This window comes from Bidens hawaiensis, unplaced genomic scaffold (assembly GCF_021521415.1).
Source record: "Bidens hawaiensis isolate Kalapana, Puna unplaced genomic scaffold, B.hawaiensis_p1.1 tig00019660_1, whole genome shotgun sequence".
NCBI classification, from domain to species: domain Eukaryota; kingdom Viridiplantae; phylum Streptophyta; class Magnoliopsida; order Asterales; family Asteraceae; genus Bidens; species Bidens hawaiensis.
The window spans coordinates 373,634-393,259 of record NW_027492982.1 but is presented as its reverse complement, the minus strand read 5'-3'; the positions used below and the strand labels follow the sequence as shown (position 1 = coordinate 393,259).

The 19,626-nt window shown below is 32.8% G+C and overlaps 2 protein-coding genes and 1 pseudogene across 2 annotated transcripts; 2 read left to right on the top strand and 1 right to left on the bottom strand.

Annotated features, from left to right (window-relative positions):
* Positions 1-540: 540 nt before the first annotated feature.
* LOC143558805 (uncharacterized protein At2g39920-like) lies at positions 541-3,304 on the top strand. The gene is made up of 6 exons (XM_077047564.1): positions 541-626; positions 1,051-1,149; positions 1,229-1,718; positions 1,816-2,016; positions 2,085-2,410; positions 3,201-3,304. The coding sequence occupies exons 2-5, from the start codon at positions 1,080-1,082 to the stop codon at positions 2,275-2,277; spliced, it is 954 nt and encodes a 317-aa protein (XP_076903679.1). The 5' UTR covers positions 541-626; positions 1,051-1,079; the 3' UTR covers positions 2,278-2,410; positions 3,201-3,304.
* A 5,884-nt stretch (positions 3,305-9,188) lies between these two features.
* LOC143558832 (F-box protein At3g07870-like) lies at positions 9,189-16,280 on the top strand. Its single transcript, XM_077047591.1, has 2 exons — positions 9,189-9,339; positions 14,663-16,280. Exon 2 carries the CDS (start codon positions 14,681-14,683, stop codon positions 15,815-15,817), a length of 1,137 nt encoding a protein of 378 aa, XP_076903706.1. The 5' UTR covers positions 9,189-9,339; positions 14,663-14,680; the 3' UTR covers positions 15,818-16,280.
* A 967-nt stretch (positions 16,281-17,247) lies between these two features.
* Positions 17,248-18,866, bottom strand: LOC143558804 (UDP-glycosyltransferase 91A1 pseudogene; annotated as a pseudogene).
* Between the last annotated feature and the right edge of the window lie 760 nt (positions 18,867-19,626).

Genomic DNA, 19,626 nt, shown 5'->3' with positions numbered 1-19,626 from the left:
AAAGCTTCTCCAAATACTCCCTTATTTTTATGAACGATGAAGTATTATATCCGTATGACTGTATTGAATCTTCTAGTTTGGTTCTTCATATTATTTTATATATGTTGGGTATTTACCTAAATGTAAAAAAGTTCATATAATAATAATAATAATAATAATAATAATAATAATAATAATAATGAACAAGAAACGCATTATAGAGAGAAGCCAGCCAATAGGGTGGCAGCACATCAAGTACTTTCCAATCGAAAGCGACCCAAAATCATCCCATTCATATGAAACTCAATCTATATCTATATCTATATCCGATCACTGTCACTTCTGTCCTTTGACATGTTCTCAATTCTCAATCTTTTTGTCTTCTTACGTCCTCACCATTCAAGCAACTCAGTTTTCATTCATCATTCATTCTAATCTCAGTTTCCTCTCAAACCAACTTCAGAGTCACTATCAGGTTTTTTATTTATCTTTTCACAAATCAGATGTTACTTTCGTCACCAAATTCGACTTAAATGAATAAATTATGTTATGGCATCAATCTATAGAAATTCGATTATAAAAACGAAGAAAGTTTTATCTTGATGATTTTGAAGATAGTTGGTTCTACATCTATCAATCCATGGCTTGTAATTCTGTCTTGTCCTGTCTAGTTTCTTATTAGCCGCCTAGCTGAGTTCTTATTAACAAAATTTTACCGTTCAAAAAAATTGAGAATCCTTGTTTGGGTCGGTTTGTAATTTTGTCTCGTTCTGTCTACTTTCTTACTAGCCGGATTCTTATTAACAAAATTTTGCTGTTCCATAAAATATAATTAATCAGAATCCGTGTTTAAGTGTTTGACCTCATAGATTGACTTACATGTGAAGATACTTACTTGCATAATAAGTAGCTTTAATCGGCATAATTCGATCTGAATATCTACCGTTTCTGTTTGATTTAGGGAAATTGTAAGTTAATCTGTTTATAAGCGAGTTAATTCGTTGAGATCAAGTATTTGTAAGCTTAATTATGATATACTAGACTAATCTTGTAAATCTGGTGTGTGGGTAGAATTTTAGGAGCAACAAACTGACATCAATATGTCATCATACGGTCATCAGATGGAGAGGGAATATTCTGCTCAAAGTGTCTCAAGTGATGAAAGATCCGGTATCAATATAGTTAAAAGTTTTTTTGTGACAAAAACAGTTTAGATTCCGTTATTAAGTTTTGATATTCTTTGGGGCAGATATGGGAAGTGAATTTAGGATGGAATCAGTGGTGTATATGTCATCGTGTGCTGCAACTATCTTCGTTGGTGCACTCGTGATAGTTGGGATCTTAATGTTGACTTTATTAACCGCGTTGACTGTAATGCTACAATCATGTCAAAGTAGGGAGGCCGGAGTGATTGAATCTTCCAGATTTGATCATCATCACCATCATCATCATGAACATCAGCATCATCATTATGATTATGATTACTGCAAAATGGCTGCTTTGAACGCGGAGGAGATTAACAACTTTGAAGCGTATTCGTTACCTAACTTTTGCAAGGATGCGGCTGTTAAGTACATAAAAGAAGGTCATTACATGAGAGAATTAAACAATTCAGTGTCACTGGTTGAGAATTACTTCAATGGGATTACAGCGAATTATGATGGTCATGATGTGGTGTTAATGGACATAGATGACTTCCTTCCTGCCAAAACTTTGCATACTGACTCGTTTCTGTACGGGTAAACAATCATCCATGATCCATGTTTTTGTTTATCTTTACAAACTATAATCGACTAACGAAAAAATATATTTCCTTTTGTAACTTTTATGGTGCAGATATGATCGATATGGTTGTGACGATTGTGTTAGAGAGGCAAAGCATATGAAACATGTTTTCTTGTTTGAATTGTACACGAAACTTAATTCTGGAGGATGGTCGTTGATTTTATTATCAAGGAAGCCTGAAACGCTACGCAATGCCACCGTTGATGACCTTAAGGCGGTTGGATGTGGTGGCTGGTCAAAGTTAATCATGAGGTAGTGCATATGCAATTATAAGTATATGAGTCAAAACTGTTACATCTGAACGTTACCATTTGGTGCAGATCAGATGAGGGTATGAAAATGGATACTCGTGATTACTCTCTGAAACAGAAAATGGCGATTGAAGCGGAGAGTTACTGCATCAGGGGTGTGATTAGTAGCCATATGGATATGTTACTAGGAGCATTTGTCAAAACACAAAACTTCAAGCTTCCCAACATCCTTCCTGTTGCTCCAACTCATGCCATTATATAAGTTTTTGTAGCATTGTATATAAGTTTCTTGTCAGTATGTTTTTGGGCTACAAGATTAGGAATTGAGAAGAGTTTATTTTTTGTTTCCTTTTTGTGCTGATTATATGAAAAGGGTAAATTTATAAGAATAATTGGTATGATGGGAAAACCAATGGATATCTACCGAAAACAGGAACATAAGAAGGTAGCGGAGGTTAATTTTCTTACAAGATTGTGGTGCATATGAAGGTCAATAAACAATAACATTTTAAAGCAAGTGGCTCTATGTTCAGGAAAGACCTTGGAAGTGATTGAAGATGTGTGTCTTCTTTGGATCATACATAGGGTGAGTATTATACATGATTGAGGATAGGAGGGGTATAGGCCGACCTAAACTGACTTAAGATGAGAGGATTAGACATGATTTGCCAGACCTAAACCTCTCCGAGGACATGATTGAGGATAAGAATTCTTAAAGACGTAGAACTAAAGTTAAGGATTTTTAAGAGAAATGAATACCTTAAGGGCTACTCTTTAATTACTTTATTTTGATCACACACCATTATGTTGTTTTCTTGTCATATATTATATATTTTTATGTATTAGTATTATTATTTTTACTACATTCTATTATTAATTATATTATTGTGGAACTTTGCTTTCCTCTTATATTCACTCATACATATGTTTTTTAGAGCTGAGGGTCTTTATGGAAGCCACCTCTCTATCCTATCGGATAGAGGTACGATATGCCTACATCTCACTCTCCCTAGACCCTACTTATAGTTTTGCTATTTGTGGGATCCCACTAGGTATAATTGATTGATTGATTGATAGTGAGTATGAGTTGTTTGGAGTGACATGTTTGGTGTTTTAATTTTTTTTTTTATATTTCTAACCGAAACGTTTTTGGTTACATGGCATTGACTTTACTGAAACATTCAGTTGTGTGGTTAAATCCACAACTATTCAAGTGGTCCTTTTGCTTGCAATTACAAAGCAATGGTCTTTACGGCAACTTGATGTTCGGAATGCATTTTTACATGGGGGACAAACTGTCTACCTTAAACAACCACAAGGCTCTATTGATGCCAAATACCCTGATCATGTATGTTTACTACACAAGTCACTTTGTGAGCTAAAACAAGCTCTGCATGCTTGGTTTCATTGTCTGTCACTACTCACAAATCCTCTACAACTGGGGTTTTCGTGGGTCAAAGATTGATCATTCTCTTAAAGTGGTCGATGCGATCTTAAATATACATGCTTATTATACACATTTAACAAGTTTATATTGCAAATTCGATAAGATTATGGTACGTATTCATTTAAATTGTGAATTTTCAGGTTTGGATGGTGTTCTTGATGAGTTTTGATGAAAACCCATAGCTGGAGGTATTAATTGAGCAAAACAGTGCGACAAAATGAGCCACAACTTCACATGGGCATATCCCAAACTAGAAGATTAGTTATGGGAGTCATAATGTATGAATTGTGGGTGTCTAGGTGAGTTGAATCTAAACAGACGCACAGTTTGTATACAACTTACAATGCACGAACCATACATCAACCCAGGCACGTAAAATGATCATTGATCATTGACGAACATCCCAATGAGCAATTTTGGAGGATCTTGGAGCATAAACGAAGAGATATTGAAGTCCCGATGAAGATCAATCACACAATTAGCGTTTATTTGAGTTAATCCGCTCATTTTGTCGTTCATATTCCGTTTTCTACTAACTTCAGAGATGTTTTCTACTGATTTTGTATTGTTCTTGATTATGTTAAGCTAAACATCTTTCAATCATCTAGGTTTGGATGAATCTTGATTCGCTTTGTATTTATGTAATTTTATTATGTGTGTGCATGATTGTTATTATTGGTTTTAGATTTGATTTGTGTGGTCTTTTTGATCTTTCTATATAAGTATGTTAGATAGATTCAACGCGTACTGTCTTTAGGTTATAAAGGTGCACGTATAATATGAGGCTTGAAACCTAAATCGGTAATAGACAAAATCGGTAAAACATAACTTGTAAAACTTGTGAGCTACCTAAGAAAAAAAATCCGAATAAAAGGATCCAGAAACTAGTTACAACTTTCTTCAAACTTATTGTGCGGATTATATTCTTCAAGTTGTCGATCTGTAAGAACCCAGTTTGGAAACCCTAAATCACAAGTAATGATAACTAAAACTTGCTTCACGAGATTAGGTTTTGGTGGGTGTCTATAACATTAATTCATTGTTTTGTGGGATTAACCCTTGCAGGATCTAACCCATTTTAGCCCTTCAAACAACTTTTCTTCGATCACATATTCAATTTGGTTTGTAACTCCAGTCAAGAGGATTCAACACCTAGGTGGTTTTTCTTCATCTGAACTCCTTAGGCTTTTCTAGGTATTTTTTAGTTTCTTATTTTGGAATCGTTAGTCCCTTTACAAATCATCACTTTTTACATCGGTTAGATATTGAGACACGAGATCGATAGTTCGTTCTTGCTAATATTATACTACGTATACGATATGTACACTTGGTCATATGTGTGTAGTTTGGTTTTTCGTGTTTTCCATTCTTTGTATAAAAAAGACTTGTGTAATTGATATATCTTATACTAGCTTTTGAACAAGTGTATTACACGGAATTGTCAAGTGATAAATTAGATAAGGTCTAATCAAATTTGTCAAATGTCAAATAATAGAAGGATGCAATCAAAATTAACACAGATAACTAATTGAACCAAACCGAATAAAGGTCTAATCAAAATTAAACTAATCTACCTTTTAGGGTTAAATATTTTATAAAACCATGTCCAAACGTTTGTGGTAAAAAATCTTTTGAAATCTGAAAGATTCGATTATGATCCTAATAGCGATTTCAATAATATTATATAAACGAAACACACAAATCGACTTCAATCTATTTATTCTAATAAAAGACTACAATTTTTGGCACTTGTCAAGCTTATAGCCCTCCTTACCTTTTTTTAATAAATTTTCATATATGGTCCTTATCTTTTAAATCATTTTAATATATGAATTCAAGTTTATGTTTATTAAGGGGGTGTTTGGCCTAGCTTTTTTTTTTTTTTTTTTTTTTTTGGCTTATGCTTATATTTTAAAGTAACTTATAGCTTATTTTCTATTATTTGATAAGCTATTTTTAAGTGTTTGGATTAGCTTATATTCTACAAGTTAATAATGTGTAAATAAGTTATTAAATTCATCGTTCTTTAATTTGTTAGAGTAATAAGTTGCTTCAATAATTACTAATCAATCACCTTTTGAGGACAAATAAGTAACTTACAACCTTACACAAATAAGCTTTTTTAAATAAGCTAAAAAAACCATATTCACATAAGCTTCTACAAATGAGCTTATATAAGCTTATAAGCGTAAGCTTAAAAAGCTAAACCAAACACTAAGTTATATTTATTTTGTAAAAAAAGCTATAAGCTTTGTTAAAAAAGCTAGGCCAAACACCCCCTAAATGTAATTACTAACTGATTCATTCATTAACATTACTGGTGAAATAAGAAAAGTATCAAAATTGAAGTTGTAGACATGTTAGAAAAAAATTTGAAAGTCACAAGTAATTGCAAATTAAAAAAATAAAAATAAAGGTGCATTATTATCGAAAAATTTGGATTTGTATGATAAACTACAAATTGTTTTTAAGCAAGGATTCAAACAGTAGTACATAATTTTTTTATATAAGATTGATTTCAAATTTGGATTTAAAATTTTCTCATATGCATTTGAACTCATGAAATATGTATTTTTCTTAATTTTCTACAAACATTTTGTATAAATATTATATATATATATATATATATATATATATATCTTGAAGTTTAATATTAAATCATTGAAGTTGAGTAGTATAATTATAATCAATATGTATGACGATTTATTCTATGAACTATCTGTCATCTATTTATAAGACTTTTTTTGTAGTATAAATGGTTTTAGCAATAAAAAGATCAATATTTAGTTTTCAATATTTTATTCAATAACTCAGACCAAAATGCTTCAGAAACATATTTTTTATGACTTGATTTATACTTTTTCTATACATTCAAATATATTTAATTTAATATGCCTTATAAGATAAATTACCTAATTAAAAGCATTTGATATTTTAAACCAAAAAATTTGTTTCAATCTCATTCCATTATTTTCGTTTTCCAAAAATCATTAAGGATATTGAAACATAGAATATCGTTTTCATCAGTTATTTACACAATTCCTATATTATGTTACCTTATTATTTTTATTTTTATTCAAATACAACGAATCGAGGTTATGTTAGTTTTACATGTTAATTAGTACATAATTAAAGTGCTTATTATGGTTTATATTCAAAATAATAAAAATAAACAACGATTCATTATATGTGGAACGAGAACAATCGACTTGGACTAAATCCTGATAACGCCAACGAGTAAGGCTTGGCTTTTAATACCTAAAAATATATATGATTTAAAAACTAAAAGTTTATTTTTGTTGACCCGAAACTTAGAATTCTGAACCAAGACCAACCCGAATTGCTTCGGTTCAGGTTCAGGTTAGTATTTTCTCGGGTTCAAGTTTCTCGGGTCGGGTTAGCTTGGATTTGGGTACAGGTTTTCTTGGGTTAGGTTTTAGGTTACAGGTAAAATTGACAGTCCTACTTCCAACTATTATATATAAGAATCACTACTTTCACTTTATAAACAGAATATTAATGACAACAAATTTATCATGATCAATTAATATTAATGACAACAAATTTATCATGATCAATTAATTTCAAATTTTAAAGATTCTAATGATGATTATAACATCAAAGTGTAGGTAATATGATTTTTGGGTTAATCAAGTTTTTTTTATAAACATGAGCAGATTTTCTCAAATGACGTCATATTAATTGATTAAAAGCTATGATATTTTATGTGTATGAATATGTTTTTTTATTAATTTCATGGATATATAATCATTTATCTAGAGTTTGTATGTATTTAGAGAACCTTTTTTTGTCACACGGACAACTATATGTGGATATATCAAAAGTTATAAGCAGACCTATATGTTACCTTAGTAAGAGTTACAAGCAGACATGGACTAAAAATTCTGATTTTTGATAAACAATGTATATCTACAAATATAATCACAAATGTAGTGTAAAAGGAAGTTTTTACTTATTTGAAACATATTTGTGTAATCTTAGTTATCTAAATTTTAATGTTAATAGTAATTGTAACAATATATGATTAATTTGTTGAATATATTTCACTTAATGGTTAAAGTTTAAACTTTTCAACAATTACCCGTTAATACACGGGCCTCAAACTAGTAATATTATAAATCAGTAACTGCAAACTCAATTAAGTTCTTAAGACCGGTTAGTCAAGATCAGTTATTACTCAACATCTGTAATATTTGAAATCGGTTATGAATCAAGACATACCAGTAGATGATGCTGGTTGACGATGAAATTTGTAGATCAGTATGCACGATATAGATGAGAACGGAGGGTGACACCTGATGGAGAAGAAAGAATGAAAATATTTCATTCACAAAAGTACATTAATGATCTCATCAACACATGGGTTTTACCAAGTGTAAACTAGATTCATCTCATATGAGCGAGCACATCACAACCTTCGTCTATTGGAAACGACCATTTCCTTTTTTATCCAACAAAACTCATCAACAGCCCTACAACATGCAATTTTGTCCATACATGACATCACCTTTGCTATAAACAAAGTATGCTAATTCATGCATTTTCCTTATGAGAGCCACTAGTCAGTTGTAAAATGCATCACTTGATACTTAAAAGGCACAATTGATCATGAACTTCTAATTCGTCACGACTCTAGCTCCCATCTTCAAGCCTTTACCGATGCGAAATGGCAGGGACCTCGTCTCTTCATGCCTTCTCAAATGTTGACTGCTATGATGATTGTCGATCCATTATGTGTTTGTGTGTGTGTGTTTGGGGTGGGGGGGGGGTGTTATAACCTCGTTTCCTGGATCACACGTAAGCATAAAATAGTTTGTCGGACATTTATAGAATTAGAATACAAAGCTCTCGTTGTCACAGTAGCTGAATTAACCTAGTTAGCAACATTACCAAAAGAACTTAAGCTTACAAAAAAATGCTCCAACCTTTTTGTGTGATGATCTTGATACAACCTACCTTGGTGCAAATCCATTTTTTTCATGCCCGAACAAAGCATAATGAAAGTTAGCTATCATTTTATTCGAGAACAAGTTGCAGGTGGAAAACAATATATACAATTCATATCAACAGAATGTCAAATTACATAAATATTTACAAAACAATGTGTATATGAACGTGTTTAGATTTTAATCATTTTATTATTATTATCATTGGAAATGTGATAACTTTTAAACCTTAATTAATAACTATTATTATTCATATATTATTATTATTATTATTATTATTTCCTATTATTCATATATTATTATTATTATTATTGGAAATGTAATAACTTTTAAACCTTAATTAATCATTATAATTATTCATATATTATTATTATTATTGGAAATATGATAACTTTTAAACCTTAATTAATCATTATTATTATACATATATTATTATTATTATTATTGAAAATGTGATAACTTTTAAACCTTAATTAATCATTATAAAAAATTATTCATATATTATTATTATTATTATTATTATTATTATATAACTTCTAAACCTTAATTAACCATTATTATTATTTAAATATTATTATTATTATTATTATCATTATTATTTTTGAAAATGTGATAACTTTTAAATCTTAATTAATCATTAATATTATTCATATATTTTCATGTTAAAAAGGATATTTTCATTTTCAAACCACTTCAAAATCTTTCAAATTAATGTTTTCTAATCCCAAATCTCTCTAGTCAAAAGTCAAAATACTAAAGTTAATACCATAAACAAAGATTTTACTAAAACCCACCCACCCATCCATGAATCTCCCGCGCATGCTCAATTGAGCCCTAGAAAAACCCCCAATTCTCCCAATCACTCTCATGATTCTTGATTTTTTCATCGATTGAAGCTACCGATCTACAGGTACCATTCGATTACCTCATACCCACTAAAAATCTTGGCTTTTTGTGTACCAAGTTCGTGTTTTTTTAATCTAATTTTCAAGATTTGTAATTGATTGTGAAATGTTTTGGGGGTTTTGTTTCTTTTGGGTAATTTGGCTTATGGGTGTATTAGTAGAGTTAATAAAGATCCGATTAATGGATGTTAATTGTTGTGAATTAGTATTTAGTGCTTATATGGTTCAATTTAGGATCTTTTTTAGGAAGATGCACAAGTTTGCTTTTTACATGACAGTGTTGTAAAAATTGTATTCATTGCCGATTAATCGGTAGCTAATCGGGTGTGATTTTATGTAATCGGACCCAAAAAGTCAGTAGGCGGGAGTAAATCGATCCATTTTTAACGTGTTTTAAGCGACAAAAGATGATCAAATGAGGGTTTGAATTGCTGAGGTTTGTAAAAAAGCAATAAAATAATATTAAATGAGGGTTCTATGTCTGTGTGCGCGTGTAAGTTTGAAATTTTACATAAAAAATTTCAATTCGATTAATTTCGTTTGATGAGTTACCAATTTTATTATTTTTACCTAAATTTTGAGATTTGTAATTGATTATGAAATGTTTTAGGGTTTGCGGTTTCTTTTCGGTAAGTTGGCTTATGGGTGTGTGGTTAGAGTTGCTTAAGATCTGATTAATTCGTATTTAGTTATTGTGGATGAGTGGTTTATAGGGTTTAGGTGTGTGTGTGTGTGTATGTATAAGTTTGAATAGTTACATAAAAAATTCAATTCGATTAATTTCGTTTAAAAAGTTACCAATTTTGTTTTTTTACTTAATTTTTTTAGATTTGTGATTATGAAATGTTTTAGGGTTTGTGGTTTCTTTTTGGTAATTTGGCTTATGGGCGTGTGATTAGAGTGTTTTAAGATCTGACTAATTGGTGTTTAGTTGTGGATGAGTGGTTTGTAGGGTTTAGATGTGATATGATTCCAATTTAGGATCTTTTTAAGAAGATGCATGATTTTCGACTTTTTATGATGGTGTTGTAAAAATCCGGATTAATCAATACTCAAGCGATGCGATTTTATGTAATCGGACCCAACTCAGTACGCGGTCAAATTCGGTCCTTTGGTTATAACTTGTTAACCTACGCCATAAGCATCGACATCGACCTGTTTAAGTTTTAAGAAACAAAAGATGATCAAACGAGGGTTCAGAATGCCGAGGTTTGTAAAAAAGCAATAAAAAGTTATCAAATGAAGGTTCGATGTCTGTGTGTAAGTTTGAAAATTTATATAAAAAATTTAATCCGGTTAATTTTGTTTGGTAAGTTACTAATTTCGTTTTTTGACCTAATTTTTTTATATTTGTAATCGACAATGTGACCTTGTATTTAAAATCAAAGGGCTAACTAAAGGTTCTTTTTGGTCTTTCTTGAAAATGGTATATTCATTATACAAATATATCACTTTTCTAAGGAATGAGGTTTTGGTATTAGTTAGAAAAACATAAATTTAAACTTGAAGATCACATAATGTGTATGCGCGTGTGTATGTATATGTTTACTTGTATTGTTGATGTAACACTTTTAGGATTGGCCATGGAACACGTGGTCTTTAAGTTATAAATTGATGACCAGAAGGTCAAGGATTTGAGTTAGGGATACAATAGATTGACTTATTTTTTGTTTTCATCATACGTGTGTTATCTCTATTGTTACATTTCACATTAAGCATAAGAAATCTTTCTAATTTTCAGCATAAATTATCAAATTTATATATAGTTTGAAACTTTGTTTTATACATAAATTATAATATAGATATCTACCAAAGAAAAATTCAAGTTTAATCAAATTTTTTGTTATTTTACTTTGGATCATTCTGCTTACCGCTGACTTCTTGTTTTTAAAGTGATTTGTGAAAATACCCAAATATCGTGTTGTATCTTACCCTTGAAGAAGTTCTAGGCAAGATGTGGGTTTCCTTGGGTATTTGCAAAATGTAAATCTACTTTTATTTGGTATACTTTTCTAAAATTCGTCGACTTCTTTATACTCGGTCAAATAGCTTATTTTGGAATTTATTTATTTTGTATTCTTGGCACATATTTCTCTTCATTGATGATTATCAAAACAAGAAATAAAATGCATAAGGAGAGTATCATTTCAGGAATTTTGTTAGAGATACTAAGATAACTACTCTTAGTTTCGTCTTTTTACCTAATTCTTGAGATTTGTAATTAATAATGAAATGTTTTAGGGTTTCTGGTTTCTTTTGGGTAATTTAGCTAATGGGTGTGTGATTAGATTGTTTTTAGATCTGATTAATGGGTGTTGTTGTAGATGAGGGCTTATAGGGTTTAGATATGATATGATTCCAATTTAGGATTTTTTTTAAGAAGATGCATAATTTTTGCTTTTTATGTGTGTTAGTGTGTAAAATCAGGATTAGTCGGTGATCATTCGCTAATTGGTATATCGATGCGATTTTATGTAATCGGACCTGAAAAACTAGTAGGCGGTCGAAATCAGTCAAAATCGGTCTTTTTATTTTAACATGTTAACTCGAATTTTAAGTATCAGCATCGACCCATTCAAGTTTTAACCAACAAAAGATGATAAAACGAGGGTTCGGAATGCTGAGGTTTGTGAAATAAGAAACAAAAAATGATCAAACAAGGGTTCGATGTGTGTGTGTGTAAGTTTGAAAATTTACATATAAAGTTCAATCCGATTCATTCATATAAATCGCTAGTTGGTATCCCCACCGTCTAATTGGCGTCTAGCGAGTTTTACAACACTGCTATATGATGTGGCTATGCATTTTTCAATTAAAGGAATGACTAAAGGTTCTTTTTGGTCTTTTTTGAAAATGGTGTGTCCATTTCTGTATAATCTAAAGTTGTCATGGATGATGCTCTTAACTGGTGATTACACAAATATATTATTTTTCTAAGGAATGTGGTTTTGGTTTTTGTAAACATAAATTTAAACTTGAAGATAACATAATGTGTGCACGCGTGTGTGTATGTATATGTTTTAATTGTTTTGTTGATGTAACTTTTTTAGGATTGGCCATGGAACATGTGGTTTAACTCTTTAAGTTAATACTTGATGACCAGAAGGTCAACGGTTTGTGTTAGGGATACAACGGATTGACTTATTTCTTGTTTTAACTGTACGTGTGCTATCTCTATTGTTACATTACACATCAAGGATATCTTTCTAATTTTCAACATCTTTCGTAAACGGCAGCGCATTGCTTTAAAGAAAAATACTTGCTTGCCAATTCTCAAATTTATATATAGTTTGGAACTTTGTTTCATACATAAATTTACCCAAAAAAAATCAAGTTTAATCAATTTTTTTGTTAATTTACTTTGCACCAATCCACTTACCGCTGACTTCTTGGATTTTTAAGTGATTTGTGTATCTGCCCAAATATAGTGTTGTTCTGCATCATTTAAGAAAATCTAGGCAAAATTTGGGTTTCCTTGGGTATTTACAAATGTAAATCTACTTTTATTTCGTATACTTTTCTAAAATTCCTGATTCCTTTATACTCGGGTCAAATATCTTTTTTTGGAATTTATTAATTTTGTGTTATCCGCATTCTTTTTCTCTTCATTGATGATTATCAAAATAAGAAATAAAATGCATAAGGAGAGTATCGTTTCTATGAATATTATTAGAGATGCTAAGACAAACTACTCTTTAGTTTTTAGTTTCTGACCGTTGTGAATTTATTTAAGTGGATGATAAACTTAAATTTTTTGGCTTTTTCGCCTTTTTGCTTGATTTGTTGAGATCTGTAATCGATAATGAAATGTTTTAGGGTTTCTGGTTTCTTTTGGGTAATTTAGCTAATTTGTGTGTGATTAGAGTGTTTTAAGATTTGATTAATGGGTGTTAGTTGTTGTAGAATAGTGGTTTATAAGATTTGGATGTGATATGATTCCAGTTTTGTATATTTTCTAAGATGCACAAGTTTTGCCTTTTATATGACAGTGTTGTAAAAGTCGAGATTAATCGGTACTCTAGCGATGTGATTTTATGTAATCGGACCCCAAAAATCAGTAGGTTGTCTAAATTGGTCCTTTGGTTTTAACATGGCAACCCAAGTTTTAAGCATCAGCATTGATCCATTCAAGTTTTAAGCAACAAAAGATGATCAAATGAGGGTTCGAAATGCTGAGGTTTGTAAAAAAGCAATAAAAAATTATCAAATGAGGGTTCGATGTGTGTGAGTTTGAGATTTTACATCAAAAATTTAATTGTGTTAATCCTCATTACTCGCTAGTCAGTACGTCACCGCCCGACTAGCGCCTAGTGAGTTTTACAACACTGCTATATGATGTGGCCTTGTATTATTCAATCAAAGGGGTAAATAAATGTTCTTTTTGGTCTTTCCTGAAAAGGGTATACTGCATAGTCTAAAGTTGTTTACACAAATGCATCGCTTTTCTAAGGAATGTGGTTCTGATTTTTGTAATTTTAGAAAAATAAAATTAAACTTGAGATCACAAGATGTGTGTGTATGTGTATGTGTATGTGTTTTTATATGTTTACTTGTCTTGTTGATATAACATTTGTAGGATCGGCCATGGAACACGTGGCTTAAGTTACATTAGTCCAAAAGGTCAAGGATTTGAGTTAGGGATAAACAGGGTTAACTTATTTCTTGTTTTGACCACACGTGCGCCTTCTTTATTGTTACATTACACATTTAGCATAAGAAAATTTTCTAATTTACAGCATCTTTCATACACGGCTGCAATGCTGCAAATTGATTCAAAGAAAAAAACTTGCTTACCAGTTCTCAAGTCTATATTAGTTTGGAACTTTATTTATTTATATAAATTTTTATATAAATAGTTACCAAATAAAATTCAAGTTTAATTAATATTTTTGTTATTTTACTCTGGACCAATTAGTTTACTGCTGACTTCTTGGATTCTAAAGTGATTTGCGTAGCTACCTAAATATCGTGTTGTTTCGTACCCTTAAAGAAGATCTAGGCATGCTTTTCTGAAATTCCCCAACCCTTTATACCCGGGTCAAATATCTTTTTTTGGAATTTATTTATTTTGTGGTTTCAGCATTCTTTTTCTCTTCATTAATGATTATCAAAATAAGAAATAAAATGTATAAGGAGAATATCATTTCTAGGAATATTATTAGAGATACTAAGATAAGCTTCTCTTCAATTCTTATTTTCTGATCGTTGTGAATATCATTTCTATTTAGTTCTAATTTTTTTTCTTCTGAATTTGCATATTTGTGTTCAATATTTTAGTTTTTCATTTGCAACCAACTGAAAGCGTTATCTATATATTTAATGAAACAGAACTCGGTGAAAACTGGAATGAAAAGGAAGAGGAAAGGAAGCGTAGGCAAGCAAGCGCCAAGCAAGAGAACGAAAGTCGATTTTTTTACCTCTCTTCATGATGACATCGTTCTAGACATCTTTCAAAAGCTTCCAGCTGATATACTTCGTTACAAAACCAGATTCGTCTGCAAACGGTGGTTCAGTTTGATCACCGATAGGGTATTACGAGACCATGCATCTTTTCTTCTTGAAAATACCGGTGGAAGCAGTGCGGTGCGCCTCATGGATATAAGTGAGCATAAACAAGGGCTGGCGCTGAAAGACCAACCTCTTGAATTACAATACACCGGTCGTACGAAGTCGTGGTGTAATGAATTTCTTTTAATAACCGACCTCAACAAACAAGGAACTTTGTACGTGTACAATATCATCAGCAAAAAAGGTTTGTTTCTTCCTCCGTGTTCTACTTCCTGCGGAGGACATTACGGCTGCAAATGCGGAGTCGGTCTTTCGTATGATAAATTCAAGGGCGTATACAAGGTTGTTCACGTGTTTTGGGGCCCACAGATCCAATGCGAGCTTCTTATCTTGAAAGGTGATATTGCATCTTGTAGTTCATTAGCATGGAAAAAGATTGCCGGGCCTTACTATACGGGTCAGAGGCGGTATTATTGGGATGACCCGGTTTCGGTTCAAGGTAGGTATTTTCACTGGGATGTTCACTGTAACAAGTACTTGGTTTCTATGGATACAGTGAAAGAGCGGTTTCGTCAAACGCGCTTACCTGTGTCTGATGTTTTTCCTATGAACAAACGGTATTTTCTGGTTGAAATGGGCGGTTTTCTCTCGCTTCTTCATAACGTTACTTTCGATAAAATCAACATATGGATGCTTAAAGATTACCAAAGGTCAAAGTGGGAGAATATGCAGTCAATAAGCACCTCGAGTTATCTGTGTTCAAGCATTTATCCTGGGTTTGTGCTTCCGTTTCCGGTTACTTGTGTGAGAAGCAAGAGGTATATCATCTTTAGGAAACCCGGACCTGAGAGTGGTTTATACAGTTATGATTTGAAAGACAAAGTTATGAGGCGGTTGGACGTTGATATCAAACCTGGTGAACGTTGTGTGGTTCGGACGATAGTGGCAGCAGGTTCTTTTGAAATCAAGGCATAATGCAGTTTATATTATAAAGGCTAATAAAGCTTTATAAGTTATAAGTAGAAGACCAATAGCATAAAAGAGAGATATTTAGTTATAGTATGGACGTCTTGTGTTATCGGGTACCTTGTCGACTCGTATAATCACCTTGTGTGTTTGTTTGTTTTTTTTTTATTTTTTTATTTTAGGATGTTGACTATGATGTTATGAAGGGTTGTTATGCCCCCTTGTTTGAATTGAGAGTTTGGATATTTTGATGAAATGTGTTGTGATATAACCTGCGTATGTGATTAATGTTGATATGCCCTGCTTGCGGCACGCGCATATAATGTATATATGTGTGGGCCCTCGGTGGGCAAAAGTGAAATCGCACTAATTTTGACGTTAAAATAACGCTAAAAGTGGTGGAAGGTTAATCATACATCATGTGGTAGCATTGATAGCCGAAAGACAATGGTGCATGCATCAATTGGCCAGGGTCCCGTGTGCCTTATGTATGAGGTTTGATGCAAAACTTCTATAGAGCCGGGGGTCTTATTGGAAGCAGCTTCTCTATTCCTACGAGGCAAAGGTAATGTTGTCTACATCTTACCCTTCTTAGACCCTAACATAGCTTTGCCGTCAGTGGGATTTATTGGGTATGGTGATGATGATGATTAAGGTTAAAGCAATATATGTTAGGAAGCACATCTGCTAGAAGTGAGTATCAAAAGTACATTTTAACTTTACATGCATCAGGACTTAGTTTATATGAGCAGACACTTAATTCTTGAAATACTTTGTGATTATGATGTTAGTTTTGCAATTTAATAGGCTAGAAAGAATAGTAAATATATGTAGGGAAAAATAGCGTACCTTTGTTATATATGCATGACTTCACTTATGTAGAGTTACATTGGTATCTTAGCCGGTGAGTTTAGGCTTAACTCTGTTTGACCCAATAAGGTCGACTTACTTTCATTGTATAAAATTTACGGAAAATCACAAAACATCTAATCTATACAGATACATCACCGATGTTGAAAGTTTGACACTATACCTATTCCAATCAGTGTTACAACATTTTGATCTATTTCTCACCCATAAAAAGGATCTTCCTAATGCCTCCTACGATCATGAAGCTCGAAACTCCTTTTATTATCCCCCTACCAATCTTTAACCAACCACAAATCTGCCACCATACTTATCTGCCCATCAAACACGATTCCATCACATGATTTGCAGTTTACATCAAAATGGCACAATTCGGCGAGGAAATGTTTGCAGTATATACCCCTAGTAATCTAGATATCGTTTGTGGGAATCATTCACATTTGGCTCTCCAAACGAAATTAGTTACCGTACTTGGTGTTGATGTGTCGCAAAAGAGTTGGTTTTTGTCTTTGGTTAGGCCAGGTTTACAAGCTAATTAATGTGACGTAAAACTTGTTTTGTCTCAATGATGTGAAATAAGTAAAAACAATTGGATGATTTTACATATATATATCCAAGTATTAAATCTTGATTCAAAGCTTTATTACTTAACATTATTAGTACAACAGAAAACAAACTTGTTCAAAAGTGGCATATACACAAACAAACAAATAAACAAACAAACAATTACTTGTTGGAAGAGTTATGATGAAAATGCATGATGAGCTCATCCAAACACTTGTCTTGAACATCTGTGTCACCTAACAAAGACATCATCTCTTTTGCTTTCTCTCTATACATTTTCCCATCTTCTTTCACCATCACAAGACTCAGTGAGTCAGCCACCGATTCCGGAGTAAACGACCCATCCACATCCTCTCTATGTACCATACATGCCATCTTCTTCTCCACCAAATAACTTGCGATTAAACCCTGGTCGAACATGAACGGGAGCAACACGAGTGGCTTACCAAGTTGAAGCCCTTCAATGACCGAACTCATACCCGAGTGAATCAACAACACACCAACCGAGTCATGACTCACTATCTTAAACTGTGGGGCCCAACCCCTACACACCACACCGTGCCCACTTGTCCGCTCCTCAAAGCCACTTGGCAACTCAAGTACCTCATCCTCGGATACCCCACGTTGATCAGTTATTAAAACCCAATAAAAAGGCAATCCACTCAACTCCAACCCTAAAGCCAGCTGAGTCAGTTCGTACTGATTCGGTTTAGTTTCCGTTCCAAAGGCTATGTATACAACCGACCCTTTTTCTTGCTTGTCCAACCACTCTTTCGTTTATAACCAGTTTAAACTGTGGTTTTCGTCTCTGCTGGGTAAAAGCCCGACTGAGACGACTGGTTTCTGGTATAAATCGTTCAGGAGGTTCAACCAATCCGGTTCGAATTCCACACTACTTCTCATAACCACCACGTCACATCCACGGACGGTGGCTCCAAGTCGATACACGTCACTAACATTTTCATCGTCGGCAGTTAAGTTTTGCATGATTCTGTTAACCTGAAACGTGCTTGGTCGAACATGGGATCGAAATGCAACCCACTTTGGTAGTTGAACGTATTCTTCAACTGATGCCCGATCATCGTTCCCGCACATTGTATTCAGGGAACCCATGAAACCAAGCACGAGCGCAGGGAATACACTAAAAAAAGCCGTCCGGACGCCATGCTCCGCGGCTAATGGCCCCAACCAATAACCAGCAAAATCACAAATGATCCAGTCTGGAGATGAGGCTTTAATAAAATCAACAACAGGTTCTTTGAGGCTGTCGTATGCGATTTTGAGGTACTTAACCTTATTTGCGGGTAAATCCCGGGTGGACTCTGCGTTTTCGGGGAGATTTTGAACTTTTGGGAGATTTGATTTTGATGAAACTGATAAAAGGAGTCAATGTTTCGGGAATTTTCGGCAGGCGATCAATGTTTGTAGGAGTAGATATGAAAGAGATCTTGTGGCCTTTGGAGGCAATAAGTTTTGCAAGTTCAAGAAATGGATAGAGGTGACCAAATGCGAGCCATGGGAACATTGCTATGTGTAGTTGCTTATTAGCATTGTTTTCGGCCATTGATTTGATTTGAAGGAGACTAATCGTATTTCGTTGTTGCTATTGAATCAATAGGGAGATCGATTTCTGTTTGAATCAATCACTTTGAATCTTGATAACAGTCATATTCTAAATTCATTGTCCTTCAAACTCTATTGTAATTGCAAAATGGAAAAAACCGTACCCAAAACAAAAAATAAGAATACTCTACTACCTATTTAACCTTCTACAGTTTACACGTCCAAACCTTATTTCCCAAACTTCAAACGCCGCTCTTCGTTATTGTCGGCGATTAAAATTTCTGCATGCAGCTCTCGCGTACAACTGCCATTTTTTTATTTTTGTTTCGTTCCCAAATTACCATTCCTTTTCTTTTAATGTTTCGTTTATAATTGAGATTTACAGATCTCTGTATTATAATTTTGTTGAAATTGTCGAAATCAGTTAAGAGTTTTGGCGAACACATCTTCTCGCCTTAATGTTTCGTTTGTATATGCATTCTTCTTTTCTTTTATTAACTTAAGGTTTTGTCTAAAATCTTCCACCATGAAGATTAGTTTCTAAATTAAATATTAGGGGCATGTTTATATCACATTAACTTACAGTACATTTGTTTCTTGATATATTATTGATGGTTTTCAGTTTTCCAGAGTTTGATGATGCTAATGATGATGGAAACGGGACCTTCATTGACTTCATTGAAGATTTTAAGAGGTAACATCTGATTGATTTGGTTACTCCATGGATAATATATATAAAGATTAATATTACGTAGAGGATTATTTTATTTTATTATTTTTGTTTTTGTTTAAACTGTCAAAGTTATTTGGTGGTTAAATAATAA

Bases quoted from the DNA above. Each gene is read 5' to 3' on its own strand.
- LOC143558805 (XM_077047564.1), top strand. From the start codon at position 1,080: ATGTCATCATACGGTCATCAGATGGAGAGGGAATATTCTGCTCAAAGT. The intron at 1,719-1,815 runs GTAAACAATCAT...TTTATGGTGCAG, and splicing joins ACTGACTCGTTTCTGTACGG to ATATGATCGATATGGTTGTG. The intron at 2,017-2,084 runs GTAGTGCATATG...CATTTGGTGCAG, and splicing joins TGGTCAAAGTTAATCATGAG to ATCAGATGAGGGTATGAAAA.
- LOC143558832 (XM_077047591.1), top strand. From the start codon at position 14,681: ATGAAAAGGAAGAGGAAAGGAAGCGTAGGCAAGCAAGCGCCAAGCAAG.